Source organism: Equus asinus, chromosome 2, assembly GCF_041296235.1.
Source record: "Equus asinus isolate D_3611 breed Donkey chromosome 2, EquAss-T2T_v2, whole genome shotgun sequence".
Taxonomy (NCBI): domain Eukaryota; kingdom Metazoa; phylum Chordata; class Mammalia; order Perissodactyla; family Equidae; genus Equus; species Equus asinus.
The window spans coordinates 17,788,319-17,807,387 of NC_091791.1; the positions used below are offsets into that span (position 1 = coordinate 17,788,319).

Consider the following 19,069-nt stretch of genomic DNA (forward strand, 5'->3'; position numbering starts at 1 on the left):
ATCATATCTGAAGGATATTTTCACTGGATAGAGTATTCTTGGCTGAAAGTTTTTGTCTTTCAGTGATTTGAATATGTCATTCTAGCCTCTCCTAGCCTGTAAGGTTTCTGCAGAGAAATCTGCTGAAAGTCTGATGGGGGTTCCTTTGTAGGTTATTTTCTTCTGCCTTGCTGCCCTTAGTATTCTTTTTCTGTCATTCAGTTTTGCCAGTTTTACCACTATATGCCTTGCAGTAGGTCTTTTTACATTGACATATTTGGGAAATCTGCCATCCTCTTCCACATGGATTTTCTTTCCTACATTTGGGAAGTTCTGTGCTGTTATTTCTTTGAACAAGCTTTCTACTCCATTTTCCTTCTCTTCTCCCTCTGGAATACCTATGATTCTAATGTTGCATTTCCTAATTGAGTTGGATATTTCTTGGGGACTTTCTTCGTTTAGTCTTAGTTCTCTCTCTTCCTCTATCTGGAGCATTTCAACATGTCTATCTTTGATTATGCTGATACGCTCCTCTATGGTGTCTGCTCAAGCATTCAGGGAATCCATATTTTGTTTTATTTCTTCCATTGTGTCTTTCATCTCTAATATTTCTGCTTGATTCTTCTTTATAGTTTCAATCTCTTTTGTGAAGTAGCTCCTGAACTCGTTGAATTGTTTCTCTATATTCTCTTTTACCTTGTTGAGTTTTTTGATGACAACTGTTTTGAATTCTTTGTCATTTAGATTACATATTTCTGCATCTTCAGGACTGATTTCTGGGTACTTGTCATTTTCTTTCTGGCCTGGAGATCTAATATAGTGTTTGATATTGCTAGAGGTTCTGTTTTTTTTCCTCCTGGCATTACTAGGTTGCAGGTACCACCTATTGCCACTGGGTGCAGGTCAAGACCCCCATATTCTGAGTCCTCTGCCTTCTTCCAAAATCCCAGGGGCTGGAGTCCCCAGTGGGCGGGTGGTGGAAGGGGCGCTTTCTCCTGCGTGCTCTCGGGGCTTTCTCACTCTGCTTTCCTGGGGTGTTGGCTTGATGAGGTGTCCCATCCACCCACCCCGTGAAAGCTTTTGCCCTGGTAGAGGACTTCCCTCTAGGCTGCAAGGGCCTACTGGGGATCTTTGATGTTCTCGTGAATGACCGTCCCCTGTCCCATTCCTTCCCTCTCGCAGGCCTCCAGTGGTCCTGGATTGCAGTCTTTAGGGGAGGAAGAAAAGATTTCTCTTACCCCGTTCCACCTCCAAGGGGGCTCTAGCCTCTCTGCCCTCTGTCATATGGCTGTGTGGACCTCTCTGACGTTTTTTGTGTTGAGTTTGGATGTCGTCTGTTGGAGTATGGATGTTTTTTTCATTGTATGTTGGAGGAGAAAGATTTCTGAGAGACCTACTCTGCCATGATGCTGACGTCACTCCCTGACTCTTTTTATAAGTAAAAACTTTTTGGAACACAGCCATTCTCATTCCTTTATGTATTGTCTGTGGCTGCTTTCATGCTGCAACGGCAGAGTTGAACAAAGGCCATATGCCCCAGAAGCCTAAATTGTTTATTGTCTAGGTCTTTCACAGGAGAAGTTTGCTAACTGCTAGTTCAAGTATTAGTTTAAGCATCACTTACACAAGCTTGGTGCTTTCATCATCAAAAATGTTTTATCCCACTCATATAATTTCCCTATTTGACTAAAAGCTTTTTGAAAGCAGAGGCCATGTCAGTCTTGCTCGCTTATATTCCCAGCTCTTAATTCCTAATGTATATTAGGCATTCATAAAAATCCAAATATTTGGATGTATGAATAAAAGTAGCTTTATAAGCATTTCATTCGATGAAAATTCCCAAACCATTAATTTAATGTCTTTTAATAGTTTAATTTTTTTCTTAAATATAAACTTTGTTTTTTAGAGGTAAACAAGAAATTGAAAATTTGAAGGAAGAAGTGGAAAGTCTTAATTCTTTGATTAATGACCTACAAAAAGACATCGAAGGCAGTAGGAAAAGAGAATCTGAGCTACTACTATTTACAGAAAAGCTCACTAGTAAGAATGCACAACTTCAATCTGAATCCAATTCTTTGCAGTCACAGTTTGATAAACTTTCCTGTAGTGAAAGTCAGTTACAAAGCCAGTGTGAACAAATGAAACAGACAAATATTAATTTGGTAAGTATAAATGTACATTTAACTTTTAAAGCAATATAGCAAGAAGTGCAAATTAAATTTCCCTAGTGGTAGTTGACTGAAGCTTTTTTTTTTTTATTGGCACTAACTTTCTGGTAATTTCAAATGCTGTAAGAAGTATCAGTTTTTCCTTTCAATTTGTGCAATTCCTTATAAAATTTCTCCCTACAATGATTATGAAGTAGTATTTCACATCTGAAAATAAGAAAAGCAGGGTTTTTGTCATTCCTAACTGGAATTACTATATATTTTTTTAAAGTACTTTACATTTCTATATTTTTATAGTTTAAATATGGTTTATTATTTCCATGTTATGGGAGTGTCTTCAAGTTACTTATAAAAATAATTTGAGACTTTAGTCCAAAAAATACAGAGACCTCTATCACATGTTGTTTTGCATATATAGAATGGCAAATGCATTAATATATCCCCCTGCATTACTATATGAGGAATTTGCAGAGCCCAGTAAACAAAACCTGGTAAGGAGTGATGATAGAAGAATCTACTATCAAGGACCTTATATATTTTTTTGATAAGGAGACTACTTTTTTTTTTTCTGGGAAAGATTTGCTCTGAGCTAACATCTGTTGCAAATCTTCCTCTCTTTTTCTCCCCTCCTCCCAAAGCCCCAGTACACAGTTGTATATTCTGGTTGTAAATCCTTCTAGTTCTTCTACGTGAGCTGCCACCACAGCATGGCTACTAACAGACGAGTGGTGTGGTTCCACGCCTGGGAACCGAACCCAGGCCACTGAAGTGGAGCGCGCAGAACTTTAACCACTAGGCTATCAAGGCTGTCTTGAGGGACTTTGTAGTTTTAAGGTTTTAAACTGTGAGCAATAGTGGAAACAGTCAGTTATTAAAATTGGTGTTTTTTATTTTATTTAATATTTAGGAAAGTAGATTGTTGAAAGAGGAAGAACTGCGAAAAGAGGAAGTCCAGACCCTGCAAGCTGAACTCACTTGTAGACAAACAGAAGTTAAAGCATTGAGTACCCAGGTTGAAGAATTGAAAGATGAGCTGGTGACGCAGAGACGTAAACATGCCTCTAGTGTCAAGGATCTCACCAAACAGCTCCAGCAAGGTGCACGATCCTTCCACATGTAGACCTTCCGTGTTTTTGTTTCTTATAATCATTAAGGATTTATAGAAAAAAATATGTTTACATCAGGTTCTACCACATTGATGAGAGCTGTATGCTCTTTTTAATGTGTGAGTGTTTATAACCCACATTGCTAAATTTCTTGTGGTTCCATGAATAGTCTATAGTATCTTCTATGCTAAAGGACATTTATTGACAGAAGCACAAGCTGTAAGAATTGGCAAGTACCTTAGCACAGTACTGTCTAAGGTTTTTTTTTGTTTTTTTTTTTTAAAAGATTTTATTTTTTCCTTTTTCTCCCCAAAGCCCCCCGGTACATAGTTGTATATTCTTCGTTGTGGGTCCTTCTAGTTGTGGCATGTGAGACGCTGCCTCAGCGTGGTCTGATGAGCAGTGCCATGTCCGCGCCCAGGATTCGAACCAACGAAACACTGGGCCGCCTGCAGCGGAGCGCACGAACTTAACCACTCGGCCACGGGGCCAGCCCCCTGTCTAAGGTTTTTTGATCACCTACTTCTATCAGTAAAAACTAAGCATTGTTCTTTAATTTATATATATTTATAAATTTTAAACATCTGTTACTCTGTTTTCTGTACATTAGAAAACACATGAAAATAGAAATTTAAAAAAATCTAATTAAATCTAAGTGTAAATAGAAATTCTATTTTCTGCCTATACATGTCTGTCAGTTTTGTGCAGTATCTACAGTACCTGAACCCCTCCTTGTAGACCTCTAACTTAGAGATCTTTAAACCCTAACACTTCATTTTATAGGAAACTGAGTCCTAGAAAGGTTATAAATTACCAGAACACAATCATTAACAGCTAGAACTGGAACCCACATTTCATTCATTTAAAAATTCATACAATTATTGGGAGTCTGTGCTATGTGCTTGGATACAAAGATAAATAAGATATGTATTCTGACTTCCTATCCTCTACTCTTCCCCATTGCTTTATGTGTATTAAAGTAGGGTGAAATGTAGTAATAAGATAAAAGAGACTTAGCATTTATTTAATAGGAGTATATTCAGATGTTTACCATAAGATTTCAGTTTGTTTTTATAGATGTGATTGAAGGGAAATTTCTGGTACTCTATAGAGATCTACTAAATCTTTCAGTACTCCAAAAGTTATGTTCACTGTACCTAAATGATACCAGTATCGGTTGTTATCATAATGTTTTTTCTATATCTTTTGTATTTGACCTGCACATTTCTAGATGTCATTTTTATATGAGTGACACCTATAGTTCTCCTGTCTAAAGTGTGTATTCCAGAAATTTCTTGTTGTTTATGCCATTTTGGCCTAAGTGATTTTTAGCATTTAAGATCAGAGACAGTGGGGGCAAATGGTCATGATAATTGTCACAAGTAATCTATTTCTTGTCCCTATAGCACGAAGAAAATTAGATCAGGTTGAGAATGGAAACTATGATAAAGAAGTCAGCAGCATGGGAAGTCGTTCTAGTTCATCAGGTAAAATCTAATGGTTTTAGTTATTTAGTGATTGATTTTAAAAAGAAATAGCACTGTTTAAGAAGTATTGATATGCTTTTTCTTTCATTTTGAATTCTAAAAAGTGGTAGTTGTACATAATTATATGGTAAGAATATTTCCAGTTAAATGTTTAAGTTCTAATCATTACCCAAGGTTTCAGGTTTGTCGGGGGGTTCTGTATCATTTTTTTCCTACTTCCTTTTTTCTTCCCTGCTGCTTCTGTATTCTGTGCAACAGTTTCCTCTTCCAGTTTTTGTTTTTCTTTTTGAAGAAGATTGGCCCTGAGCTAACATCTGTGCCCATCTTCCTCTACTTTACGTGTGGGACACCTGCCACAGCGTGGCTTGATAAGTGATGTATAGGTCCACACCTGGGATCCATACTGGTGAACCCTGGGCCACCGAAGTGGAGTGCACAAACTTAACCCCCATGCCACTGGGCCAGCCCCTCCCCTTACATTTTTTAATTCAGATTTGTATTCATCCATATAGAGAGATTTAGTGTAGTGTGGTCTCTCTCTCTTTTATTTTACTTTTATGTTACTTTTAGCACCTGAGAACTAATGAAATTTTCATCATTATATATCAGATTTCTTATATATACACATGTATTTTTTAATCTTTTAGCTTTTATCATGGTAAATATGCCTATGATCTAAAGTAAAAATGATTAGATCTATAAAATGATTGATAGCATTGTGAAAATGATAATTAGCAAAGTATCAGTGTATTTATCATTTTGGGAATGCCATGAATCATGCTGAATGCTTTAAACATATCATTTACTCTGCCAAATAGTCATGTGAGGTAAGTATTATAATTCCCATTTCACAGATGAGGAAACTAAGATTTGAAGTGGTTCCATGACTTGCTCAAACTCCACAGTGACAGAAATCTCAGACTCTAGAGTCCTTGCATGCCACTCACTACACTGCCTCCCAGGAATTGTGCATTAGGGGAGAAATGTCATCAACTGTTACAATACTGGGAAAAATGTGTAGTAGAAAGAAATGGGTTTGAAATTACACATAAGTATTTAGATTCCAGCTCTGCCATTTATTAGTGTATGACCTTGGATAAGATATATTACTTGTAGATTTAATCCTCAAAATGGGGTTGAAACAAACTATATCTTTGTATCAGAAATTCTTCTCAACTGATGTTGGTAAAAATAATAGCTAACATTTATTGCTTATTATATGCATTGTTGTAAGCACTTCACATATATTAACTCATTTAAATGAGGACAACAATCGTCTGAGGTAAATAACATTATTACCATTTTCAGATGAAGTGGTCAAGGCACAGAGAGTTCAGTAACTTGCCCAAAGTCACACAGCTAGAAAGGGAAGGAGTGGGATTTAAACCAGGGAGACTGGCTCCAGAGCTTAACCCACTGGCTGTATTCTGTTTTCTCTCTCTGTCTATGTCTGTCTGTCTCTGCCTCTCTCTCTCTCTCTCTCTCGGCTTAATTTTGGTCCTACTTCAGACTTTTTATTCTGACTTTTTCTTGAGTTTCTTGTTTCTCTGTTGCCACTTCCTCATCCTGTTCACGAGAGACATAATAGACCCTTTTGGTACTTCTGTCATCAGTATATTCAGAAACAAGAAGTCAGTCCAGGTGTGACTTGTGTTCCGTGCCCAACTCTGTTAGATGGAATATTTGAAAGTGATACTCGAAGAAATAATATATGAGATTAGCGATGACTCTAGACTAAGTCCAATACCTAAACTGGTTTTTTGTCTTCAGGATCCCTTAATGCTCGAAGCAGTGTGGAAGATCGATCTCCAGAAAATGCTGGGTCGTCAGTAGCGGTGGATAACTTTCCAGAAGTAGACAAGGCCATGCTGATTGAGAGGATAGTAAGGCTGCAAAAATCACACGCTCGGAAAAATGAAAAGATAGAATTTATGGAGGATCACATCAAACAATTGGTGGAAGAAATTAGGAAAAAAACAAAGTATGTATTATTATGGTAACATAATCTGTGTTTGAAATACCGTTATTCATATGGTAAAGTTACTGTTTTCAAAATTAATCATATCAAGAGCCTGTCATTCAGTTCCCAATCTTTTGTTGATCACTTATTGTGTTCTGGTTTGGGGAATACAGAGCCCAGAGATGAAAGAAAACACTGGTCTTCCAAAAGGTGATACAGAGTTCAGTAGATGTTAATTTTTTTAAGATACTAAAATAACTTTGGACTTAAAAAAAGATAGTGCTGCTTAGCTTTTTATTTTTGTGACAGTGATTCTGAGAGATGCATGTGGTTGTGTATTATCTTTCCTGTTGTGTAGGACATAGTGAGGTAATTTATTGGGCACCTACTCAGTACAAGGCACTGTGCCTGTGACTTACGAATATCTCATTGATTTCTTACAACTACTCAGGGAGAGAGCGAGTTCTCGCTTTGGTGGATAAGTTAACTGGGGCTCAGGTTAAGTTATGAAATGTTCCGGAGTCCACTCATCGTGTAAGTGACAGACCACCCAGCTCTGACTGACTCCAAGTTCCTCTTACAAATACCATGTTCATTTAAGAGTTTTTTTTTTAATATTACAGGTCTTTCCTCATGACTTCTTAATTTTTATTTTGAAATAATTTTAGGGGCCGGCCCTGTGGCCAAGTGGTTAAGTTCTTGTGCTCCACTGCGGCAGCCCAGGGTTTCACCGGTTTGGATCCTGGGCGCAGACATGGCGCCGCTCATCAGGCCACGCTTAGGCAGCGTCCCAAGTGCCACAACTAGAAGCACCCATAACTAAAATATACAACTGTGTACTGGGGAGATTTGGGGAGAAAAAAAAAAAAGATTGGCAAAAGTTGTTGGCTCAGGTGGCAATCTTTAAAAAAGAAAAAAGAATTTTAGACTTAGAGAAAAATTTGCCCATGACTTTAAAAAAAAAAAAAAGAGTAAAATACGGTTCTAAGTTTAGTAACAGGAAAATAGAAAATATTAACTGAAATCGGAGCAATAAAGAAATTTCCCAAATGTTTTGATTAAAGTAACAGGGAGGGGCCAGCCCTGCTGGTCCAGTGGTTAAGTTCAGTGTGGTCTGCTTTGGCTGCCCAGGTTCTGTCCCCAGGCACGGACTTATACCACTCGTATGTCAGTGGCCATGCCATGGTGGCGGCTCACATATTAAAAAAAAGAGGAAGATGGCAACAAATGTTAGCTCAGGGGAAATCGTCCTTAGCAAAAAAAATAATAAGGAAAGAAATAGAAAAGCAATGTTTATATGTTTTTAATCTAAATACCATGTTAGAACAAAAATGGGATCATTTAAGAAACCATCTGAATAAGGAAAATTCCTTTATTTTCTAATATAGTTCTGTTATTAACCTAATAAGTATTTGTTTTATGCTAATCATCTTTAAGCGAGCCCTGGCAGTCTAGTAGTTAAGATTGAGTGCTCTCACTGCTGTGGCCCGGGTTCTTTTCCCAGTCAGGGAACCACACTGCTCATCTGTCAGCCATCATACTGTGGCAGCTGCATTTTGCTGTGTTGCTGAGAGTTGTTACCAATATTTCAAATCCCAGCAGGGTCGCCCATGGTGGACAGGTTGCAGCAGAGCTTCCAGACTAGACAGACTAGGAGGAAGGACCTGGCCACCCACTTCTGAAAAATGGCCATGAAAACCCTACGAATAGCAGCAGAGCATTGTCTTATACAGTGCTGGAAGGTGAGAGGATGGCGCAAAAAGACCAGGCAGTGTTCTACTCTGCTGTCCACAGGGACACTGGGGGTCAGAATTGACTTGATGGCACTGACAACAAAATCAGCTTTAGGCTTATGATTAGTTGACCCTTGCAGACTCCAATGTTTTTAATTCTGGAGGTGTATAACTGATAGTGTCATTTTATTTTGCAGAATAATTCAAAGTTATATTTTACGAGAAGAATCAGGCACGCTTTCTTCAGAGGCATCTGATTTTAACAAAGTCCATTTAAGTAGACGGGGGGGCATCATGGCTTCTTTATATACATCCCATCCAGCTGACAGCGGATTAACATTGGAACTCTCCTTGGAGATCAACCGAAAATTACAGGCTGTTTTGGAGGATACATTACTGAAAAATATTACTTTGAAGGTATTTTTATTTCTCATTCATCTACCAACTAATAAACACGGTACAATGGTACCTTTTTCATAGTTTGATCTAGCGTGTAGATGGACTGTTTCTTTAATGCAAAGTAGCCATTTTACCCAGAGATAATGTTTTTGTGTTTTTCCCTTTTGAAAAGTACAATTTTTTAAACTAGCAAGGAAAGAAAGAAATAGAGAAAAAAATCAGCTTAGCTATTGGATAGACACTAAGATGGGTCATTCACTTTGCAATGGGTGACCTTTGACATATTATAATTAGTTATAATTGATCACCGAGACATTTTTTAACATAGAGGCATTTATTTTCTAATGTATTTTCCATGTTTATTTTATTTTTTGCATCTATTATCTGACCCAACTATTCTCTGTGTTGTGTTGGGCCTTGATAGTTAGTATGGGATTTAAAAAATAATTTTTTAAATCTAGGCAGCAGTAATTTTGTGCACTAAAATTTGTTGTATTTTCAGTAAAAAGATTGTCTGACTCTGAAATATGCAGGACTGCTTTACTGAAAACAACTCTGCCTAATTGATCACATAGCATTTAAGGCTCAGCATCCTTTCAGTTTCAAAATTTAGGCAAAAATAGTTCAAACTGAATCTTTTTACCTGTTATACTCAGTAGTTCTGTTTTCTTTTCCCCATTTTTCCAACTGGTAAAGGAAAATCTGCAGACACTTGGAACAGAAATAGAACGTCTTATTAAACACCAGCATGAACTAGAACAAAGGCCGAAGAAAACCTAATACAAAGCTCTTGCTCAGTAAACAGACAAAAGCCACGCGAGGAACAGGTGCCACTCCCCGGGATCTGGGAAACTTTCCCCTGCATTTTGTGTCAGCCAGTAAAAAACTTGTTTCGCTTTATCTGTATAAGAAAGTATCCTTTTACAATACAAATGCATTGCCGTGTGTGCTCTAAGAGTGTAAGCTTTGAGGAAGTTTGTTTTTGTATGGTGACAGCCTGTCATGGGATCGGAACAACTTAATGTAACTTATTAACAGTCATACAAAGTGCTGAATGTTACTACAAGGGCTTTTGAAAACCCCTTCTCCATATTTCTTCCCTTTAAAATACAGAATGTCAAAAATGGTTCAGCTTTTTAAAGTTATCCATGAAAGAACAGGTGTTAATCATTCAGAAAAATACTATTTCTCCAACGTGAAGGAAACTAAAGAAATGATGAGAATCTTTGTTATGACGTCCAGTGTAACCTTTGGTTGTGCTTTAGAGCTGCTGGTGAGGCCTTCAATCTTTCCATTTCAGTGGGAGCTCACGGGAAAGCTGGCTCCTGGTAACTGACAGTGTTCAGGCGTTGTGTGCCTCTGTCAGGTTTCCTTATCTGTGCTAGGTACTTTTTTTCAGATTCGAATTATTTGAGTTAACTAGTTTTTCTAATCTTCGGTTACATAAAATATGATTTTAAATAACATGCTCCTTTAGAAAATTCCTGTGGACTTCAGTTATATTTTAAAATGTGAAATGGATTAGTCATTAGAACAGAGAGATGAATAGTGAATTTTGAAACTGAAATACTTTAGATTTACTGACATCAAGTATAAAGATAAATGTTTAAGATATTTTTACAGAACCAGTTCCCAAGAGAATGCAGCATATGGCACTGTTCACCGTTTCATTTAAGCACCATTCTTTACCATTGATACAATTGTATATTATAGTGAAGTGATCTTATCCCCAAATATGGTATGTTTCAGTATATTTATTTAAAACAAAATAATTACATCTTTGTAACCAAAGAAATTTTAGAGCCAAACCTTATGTATCCTGTTGGATTTTTACAATTTTTATTTAAGATGTGCACTTAAACGTTGCCATAGTATTAGTATTTCTGTCATTGACTTTTTTTCTCACCTCTTATAATTTCTCACATGTTCTGATTTCTCTGTGTGGTTTTCACATTTCACCATATTCAGATCATTTCTATAATAGGATACCTTGGCTCATATGCAGATGTTGCAGCAAGCTTCATTTCTGTTTTGGATTTTCGCATCCTTTTTTATCCCTTAAGAGAAGTAAGCTTTGGGGGTGATGGATTAAAAGCCTTTAAAGAATTGTATGACTCTCAAAGTTGGGCCTGTGGTGGCACTGGCCCTTTAATGTATTTTAACATTTTTTGGTCAATTTAACATTGTTTAAAAAGATTATTTACTAAGGATTAGATGATTCAATATAGTGTCTTATTTTTTCTGTATATTGAGTTATATGTTGTCATCCAAAAACACAATCTTTTCACTTCAAAATGGAAATATAAATTCAAAAAGTTCTATTTTTAAAATAGCTGTAGAAAGTATTAGTCTTGCTGTAATGTTCTTTTTACCAGTAATTTATCAAAATAAAGAAAATAGGAGGGTAAGTGCAATCAAATCTGAATTATTTCCCCATTTGTTTCTAGACATACTGTTGTACTCCGAAAAACTACTTCAAGTCGCCCTGACTAAATTTTTACAGCTTCTTGTGTGATACAGATTCATAGACTAAAATACTTGTTTTTTTCCTCCAAGACACAAAATGTATTAGTGGAAACCAAATAATGATTAGATCCATAGTGTCCTATGTCTGTACACTTTTAAAAAATATATACATTTATTACATACAAAAATGAAATTCCAGTATTAACATTTGTGCCACCAATCATTTGGAGTTTAATGGTGAAACAATTTTAGAAGAAAGCTATTATAAATCGTATTTTGACTTGTTACTTTTTTCCCCCATAAATGTAAGAAACTATGGAAAACTTTTGAAGAAAATGCTTTGTTTTCCTTTTGTTCTTCAGTTTCTACTGTATCCTTTTGTATGGGGATCAGGACAGAGCAAAGTAATGTACCAAAATGTGCGTATATCAGATCTCTGTCTCTGTCCCGATTCACAAACAGCTCCTCATGTGAGGATTTAGAGGGCCTTCTCCTCTTACTGTGTTGAATACATGGAGAGAAGATTGGGGTGTCCGGAAAAGGAAAATGGTCTGGATAAACCTGAGATGTTGGGGAAAATGTGTCTTATATATTCATTATTATTTGTACACATCAAAGGGTGTTTTGGTTTCTTAGCACTATTTTGATTTCTTTGAGCAGGAAATGACTTTTATGTGTATGTATATGTATGCATACACTTTACCAGGTTTTAATTTTAAAGTGAATACTTACTGTGACTCCCTTTTTCCCACACCACTTCAAACTTTAGCTTAAGTTTTAAGGATTGAAAGTGTTGGGTTTGGGCAGAACAACGAGTTTGAACTTTCATGTTTTATTATTTTTGTCTATCTTCATAATCATTTAAAGTGATTTATCTTAAAATTAAATTTTATTAAGCTACCAACATGTTATTTATTCATTTAATAAACACATTTATTGAAAACCTACTATTGCCAGGAACCATACAGGGTATTGTGATGATATGTGAACAGAGCAGGCAGGGCAGTTCCTGTCCTCGCAGAGCTTGTGGTCTTGTGAAGATAAATAGGAGACAGTAGGAGCAGCTCTGTGAGCCTCTGCTGCTCACAGCCAGCCCCTGTGGGAGAGTTAATCCACTTGTGCAAGTAGGTGGCCCCAGGTCTCACTCTGAGATGTAGCTTCGGGAACTGAGTCCTTCCTGAGGTACACTGAGAGCAGATTGCTGTTTTCATGACGGTTCTGCACATTCTTAACTTTTGTCACAGTTTGATGTTTAAATATTCTTTAAGAAAAAGGAAAGAAAATCCAAAGATGATAAAATGGCATCTGATTTTTGCCATTTTACTAAATTATTAATGCCTACTTTCTGCTCATAAAAATGAATCTAATCATGTTGTCATGTGTGTTTCCAAACTTTGTTTTGCAGTATATTATTTTCTAAAGATTTTTCCATATAATTTAGACCAAGATTTATCGGTAGAAGAAAAAAACATTAGAAACCATTAATTTTATAAATATTATATATGCTACCCTGGTGGAAATATTTTTATTCATCATGTTGTTATTCAGTGTGATTAATTTGCCTTATGAATGTTGACTCCGGTAGCCTATTTTCAATAACCTTTTTTTAAAACAAAACAATTCTTTTTTGACACTAAGATTGTTAATTTTTAACACCAGTCAGTGGAACTAAAAACCTGAAGCTTTTCAAGACTGAACAAGAGAAAATAATAGAAAAAATATCAAACATTATGAATTTTCAGGAAAATAAATGAAAAACATAACTGTATATTAAAGATGTATTTTTCTTCTGGAGTGGAATCCTTTTCTAAAATGCATATGGCTGTCCATTTTGACTACAATGATGAAACTTGCTTATCTTCCAAAGTTCATATATATATACACATATGTGTGTACTGTACAGATAATCTTTAATTTTATCACACTGTTCATTTTGTAAATATATTTCTGTATAAAATGAAGCTTTTCAAGAGAATTCTATGTATATATTGTACTTATTAAATAGGTAATGCCTGTTTACCAAGTTGTATTTTAATGGCATCTTTGATTATTTATTTACGTACACTACTTGCTAAACAGACTGATTCTCCAGACTGTTGGCAAGGCTGATTCAAATCACTTGAATTTTCTTTTTTAAACCAGACTAGGAGTTTTTGCTTTCCATGTTTGTCTTTATTCTACCAATTATCATTAGAAGTCAATGAACAATAGTAAGCAGATTAAATTGAATGCCAGGTTGTTTTAAATTTTTGTTTAAATTGGTGGTAGCAAAATTTGGCCTTTTACAAAAGGCAAGCTTTCATATGCCTCTGTGAAAATTTCTCATTGAACTTGATGAGCCACTAATATATTCATATTTTCCACAAAACTATGGAACTTATTTGCCCAAATTATCTGGCCTTCAGAATAAAGATCTAATATGTTCAATCAAAGGATATTGAAATGGCATTAATTTCATGAAGTTGATTGTGTGATGGATATTTCACAACGCAGTGTGTTGTTTTCCATTTCTCAAACAGTTCTGGAACACCAATTATGCCACATAACTTAGTGAGTTCACTGTTGGAAAGAATCCCCTGAAGTCAGGAGCCTTGGAGTAAGGGTAAAATTAATAGACTAGTGGAAGCTTTCCTGACATCCTTAATAGTCTGCTTTCGGTAGCCTGTGGATTTGTTTGCTGGAGAAAGGAATATACATGGGAAGAGGATGAGTAGGGAAAAGAGATACTGGCTTGAGATTCGTAACTGGTTAGTGTGACCCGCAGTCATGAGATCGGAAAGACTGTTCCAGTGAACTTACATTCAAATCTGTTTTTTCTAATAAAGTCTGCTGTAATCAGTGAATGTGGAACGAGAACACACTTCTTCAGGACCAGCAACTTGGGAGGATGCTTCTGGCCGATCAGTGCTAATGCCGTTTTACTGATTCCCTCTGAGAACAGTGTGACCAGGCTTGATGTTCCTGCTCCTGCAATAGACATGCACTATTAATTCCTAAGTTACATTCAAGAGACTTGATTCTTATTTTTTAAGAGAAGCGTACATTTAAGAAGTATTCTATTTCTGAGGAATTTTCAGCCTTTTTTTTGATTGCCCAAAGGCCATGCTTTTTGCCAGTCAGACTGCCCCAAATTGCACTCAAAAAAGGGGATAGATGTTAGATTCAAGAGAGGAATCTATACCATTTAACTCAGTGCAAAGATAGTTCTATTAAAAGTTTAGGATCCACTGAAATAAAAAAGTTAAGCTTACTGATAGTCAACTGCTAGTTAGATTAACTTGGGAAATACATTAAGTGCTAGAATGGCTTTCCACACCATCCATTTCACTGTGTAGTTTTGTTTGATTTTAATCACTGAAGGCCCAGGGGCAGGAAGTAGTGTGTGTGTGTGTTTTCAGCACGCTCCCACTTTGCTTGTGTCAGGAAATGTCAGTTAAACCTGCCACACTACCTGATGTTTCTTAGGCAAGTTCTTCTTTATGAACTCTGACTAGGGAAGACACCCCCAAATGCCTGCTACCCCTGCTGCCCTTGCTCAAGCTGTGTTTCCGTCCACCTACATGGGAGAAACACTTTTGAGTGTCTGTTCTGCGTCCACTGGAGCCCCCATAGATCCCATCTCTTCAAAGAACTAGGTCCCTAGGAGTGCGTGCTGAAAGAGGATGCTGCATTGGGCTCTGAAGCAGCCTCTTCCTGGATTGTGTTTCATTTGTGTGTTAATTTGGGATGAGGGTGGAGGGATTGGAGGGAGACCCTGCAGAGACTAGCAGGGCGGGAAGGGTTCCTGGTGTTTTAATTGGACTTCAGAACTGACTTTTCTTCTGGAACTCCTACTTTAAATAGTGGGTACTTAAGTCTAGTCAAAATCTGTGGGAGTAAAAGCCTTTATGTGCTTGCCTGAAACATTGATTACTCTCTTCCTTTACTTTTATATGGTTAAATGCCTTCTAAGCTCCAAGGCATCAATTTTCAAAAAAAGGTTGAAGCAGAGGCCTGGAGGCACAGGTTTGTGGTTACTGATGTTCACGTGCTCAAGTTCAAGGTGCCTTCTGAGAACCTGGATGAGCCAAGCCTACCATCTCACGAAGGTGTTCTGCGTTTTTAAGTAGTTGATACTAGTAACTTGTGTGTCAGAGCCCAAGCGTAAAGCACAAATGTCACTGATGATTTTAAGAATCACACTCTGCCTACGGGTACGATGTAGTTCCCATTTCAGCAACAACTTGGGCAGAAGAAAATCTTTCCCTTTGTCTCTACTGCCCCCTCCCTGGCCCTCACAGACACACACTCACACACACACCCACCAGACATACACCCAGAACAATGACCAGAACACTTTACCTGCCCAGAGTTGGTTTGGCTGTCTCTGGGTTTCCAACCTTCATTAATTCCTTCATCATCCTGCTTATTAGATGGGCTTTTATTTACCAGATTGGTCAAGTGAGGAAGAGATGAAAGGGAAAAGAGGTAAGTTCGGCAAGATTCCTTGTTACATTTGTCAAATTCCGATTTCAATAGTGACAGTGCTCCATCTCATGGGCTTGCCTATGCTGTGGACTATGTGCCACAGGAAGCAGGACTGATGTCATGTGGCTATTTATGTCCCATGGTGATTCCTGCTGTCACTTTGTACCTTTTTGTAATTATAAGTCAAACTGGAGATGTACCAGCTTAACATATGTGTTGTTAGGTATTCTTTTAAAGGGGAGGGGGGGTGTTCTGGAGAGTTAAACACTGAAGTCCTAGCAGAAGTGACCTTCTGTGGATGCGTGTTGGGGGTTGGGGTGGGGGTGCAGGGAATTTTGTGGAGTGGTTAGAGGGCTGTTCCAGTTTTTAAAGAATATATTCATGTATTATGTAATTTGAAGTTGACTTCTAGGAAAGTTAAAAAAGCCATAGATGCTCAATAAGAGAGAAATAAGTGGCATGGGTGTTGTAGTCTGTGGAAATGAGAAGCAGAGACCTTGCCAGTTTTTTGGGGGGTGGAGGAGGATGAGGAACAAGTTGAGGTAGAGGTGAAGTCTGCAGTGGTGGGTATTTTAGCTCGAGGGCCATAGTTCTCACTTCCTGGTACAGCTGTCTACATGACCCATCCCACAATGCAGTCAAAAGGCGCTCGGAGTGGTTCTGGACACTTGTTCTCAGCATAAGAAAAGTAGCTTCGTATATGGACACAGTTGGCCCTCCAAGGTGCTCTTATGTGTTTTAGGAGTTTACCCAATGGTATATTTACTTAGAAAGCAAAGTAGCATTCAGGAGCTATTCTGGTCAGAAACAGAGCAAATACAGTGTACTGTATTGCTTTTGTATTTTAAGAATGTTTGTTTTCCCTTTGAAATGATAAGGAACACAATTGAATTAAACGACAAACACATCAAGGCAGGGACGGGGAACAAATGCTCAGGGACTTCTTTGAGTGAGGCTCAGACAGCCCTGAGGTGGGAAACAGGCCAAACTGATTCCCAGGACTTTCCTGCGAGGGATCTGTTGAGCAGGAATTTGAACCCAGGCTGGGGGTGCCTTTCACTATCTTCTGCTTCCTCCCAAAAGCCAAAGTTGTAATACCTTAGTGAGTGGGTTAAAGTCATATATAGATTCTTTTTCTTTGCACTGACATGGTTTAAACAAAAGACTGATGATCTGTCAGTTAAAAGAAGATGGGCATGTGACATGTGTGATTAAACAGACTCTAAGCTGGAGACTTGGTGCCTCTCTTTTCTTCCTCTTTCTGATCGTCTTTTGAGTAAGCTCATCCTCTAACTGCAGTCAGAGAAGAACAGAAATAAAATCAGTCATTTTGTTCCCTCTTAAGCTCAGTAACGGTTCGGTGGGGGAGTCACAGTTGATAGATGATGTTATGATTTTCTTGACAGTCTGGGTAATAAATAGGTGTTCCGTAAGTTTCTGAATTACCTACGGGTATGCCTTTCCTTGCTGCCCTGTTGGTAACTGTAGCAGGGCCTCCCTTTCCTGCCCCATCTCCATCTAAGGCCACCAGAGAACGCTGAGGGCTGTAAAGTACTCTGGACCTGGACTGGGACCACCCCGGCCCACCACTGATTGTGAAACCTTAGACACGTCACTTTGCCTCTTCGAGCTTCAGTTTTCTCATCTGTAAAATGGGGATGCTAAAACCCACTCGAAGAGCTGTAGTGAGGACTAAGTAGGATAATGCATGGGAAATAACCTTGTAAACTGCAAAGCTCTGAGGGACATAGAAAGGAAATCTTTCAAAATAAAGGGGGAATTTCTCTTTCTTAGATGAGTAATACTATTAAAAATGTTGAAGGATGCATATATATGTATATTGTAAAAATTCTTGCTTTAGTAGAATAACCTTTACAGCAAAGTGAAAAAATACTGTTATATATACCTGCTATGCATTTATGTAAAGACAAAGTTCTGAATGGATCCGTATCAGACTCACCAGTGGTTTCCCCTGAGGAGTGGTGTACTTTCATATTTCACTTTATATTCTCCTGTTTCTAAAATTTTTTCAATGGGTATGTAGTATTTTTTGCCGGTTAACTTTTAAAACTTTGTTCTAAGAATCATCTCATGCTTGGCGCTATAGGAGTGCACAGTAAAAGGGAGAGGGGTGTGGAGATAGTGGTTTGTAGATGCACGTATTTATCGCCTGCAAAGATCTTATTGTTCAGTTCTGTCATTCTCTTGAAAGAGACTGAGTCTGGAAAGCAGCCGGAGAAGGTCACTGCCAACAAGGAGCAGCATTCATCCGAGCAGCATCCCCTGAAAACACCTATAATCCAAGTCTGGTTTCAGACCTTCTTTTTACTTTCAGGCAGCTACCTAGAGACACCTGCAGCCCAAAGCCATTGCTAAAGATGGAGCAGTGGGTGTTGCAGCTGTGTCGGGAGAATAAACACTCTAGAAGAATGAAAGTACCGTGTGCACTTAGCACTCCTTCAGCCCAGCCCCATCCTTGTGTGCACAGCCGCCAGCTGTCAGCAGGGGGAGTGTTGAGATGGCTGCAGCCTTTCAGTGACTACTTGTTTGATATTCTCCCACAGGTTCCGTCCTGAGGGCCCAGTTCCATTGTGAACACTCTGAGTGTTTTACCCCTTCGTAGGAATGAGGAAGAAAAGGGAGAAAAGTGCTGTAGGGATTGGAATTGTACTCATCCCAACAAAGGGAGGGGTCGCATGAATTGCATCCTGTAACCTCTCGGGGGAAGGAGGCCTGATGGTGTTAGTTTCCAGCCACGCTCTGTTTGGCGCACAGGCAGTGGGGTGCTGATAAAGATAGGAGGGCGCACAGGTGGCTGGCACCCTAACCGCGTGTCAGCCCTGCCATGTGGCTGCCTCTCATTCTCTGAAGTTTAAGAAAGCTCCATCAAGATTTTGTTTAGTTTCTGTGGTGGACTCAGATAATTTGTGTTTTCGTGGAACTCAGTCTGTTTGTCACCACTAAGACTTGGCCATTATGCTAAGCAAGACAGATACACATGCAAAACAATTTTTCCACCCTTTTCTGGATTTCTGCCTGCTTTTGGATTATTTTGTATGATTCGATTATATTTCTACTATTGGCTTATGAGTTTTGCCTCTTTTCACAATGTTTTAGTGGTTGCCCTAGTTTACAAAACATCTGAAAATATGAACTGCTCCACGTAGTTTGAGTCATTATTGTGCAGGGGCCGCGCTAATCTTCTGCGATGGACTCAAATTTACTACATGTGCTGCTGAACGACGCACTTTCTCTCGATTTTCTTCTGCCTGCTTTAGAGTTGGATGAAGAGAAGCAAAGAGCA

The 19,069-nt window shown here is 38.2% G+C and overlaps 1 protein-coding gene across 1 annotated transcript in view; it reads left to right on the forward strand.

Moving 5' to 3' along the window:
• CCDC186 (coiled-coil domain containing 186) overlaps window positions 1–13,730 on the forward strand; it is a 54,625-nt gene extending 40,895 nt beyond the window's left edge. The window contains exons 11-16 of the mRNA XM_014867836.3: window positions 1,886–2,141; window positions 3,055–3,244; window positions 4,660–4,740; window positions 6,511–6,721; window positions 8,631–8,850; window positions 9,529–13,730. Coding sequence (XP_014723322.2) covers window positions 1,886–2,141; window positions 3,055–3,244; window positions 4,660–4,740; window positions 6,511–6,721; window positions 8,631–8,850; window positions 9,529–9,612 — 1,042 coding nt within the window. The 3' untranslated portion in view covers window positions 9,613–13,730. The remainder of the gene's footprint in view (window positions 1–1,885; window positions 2,142–3,054; window positions 3,245–4,659; window positions 4,741–6,510; window positions 6,722–8,630; window positions 8,851–9,528) is intronic.
• The last annotated feature ends 5,339 nt before the right edge of the window (window positions 13,731–19,069 follow it).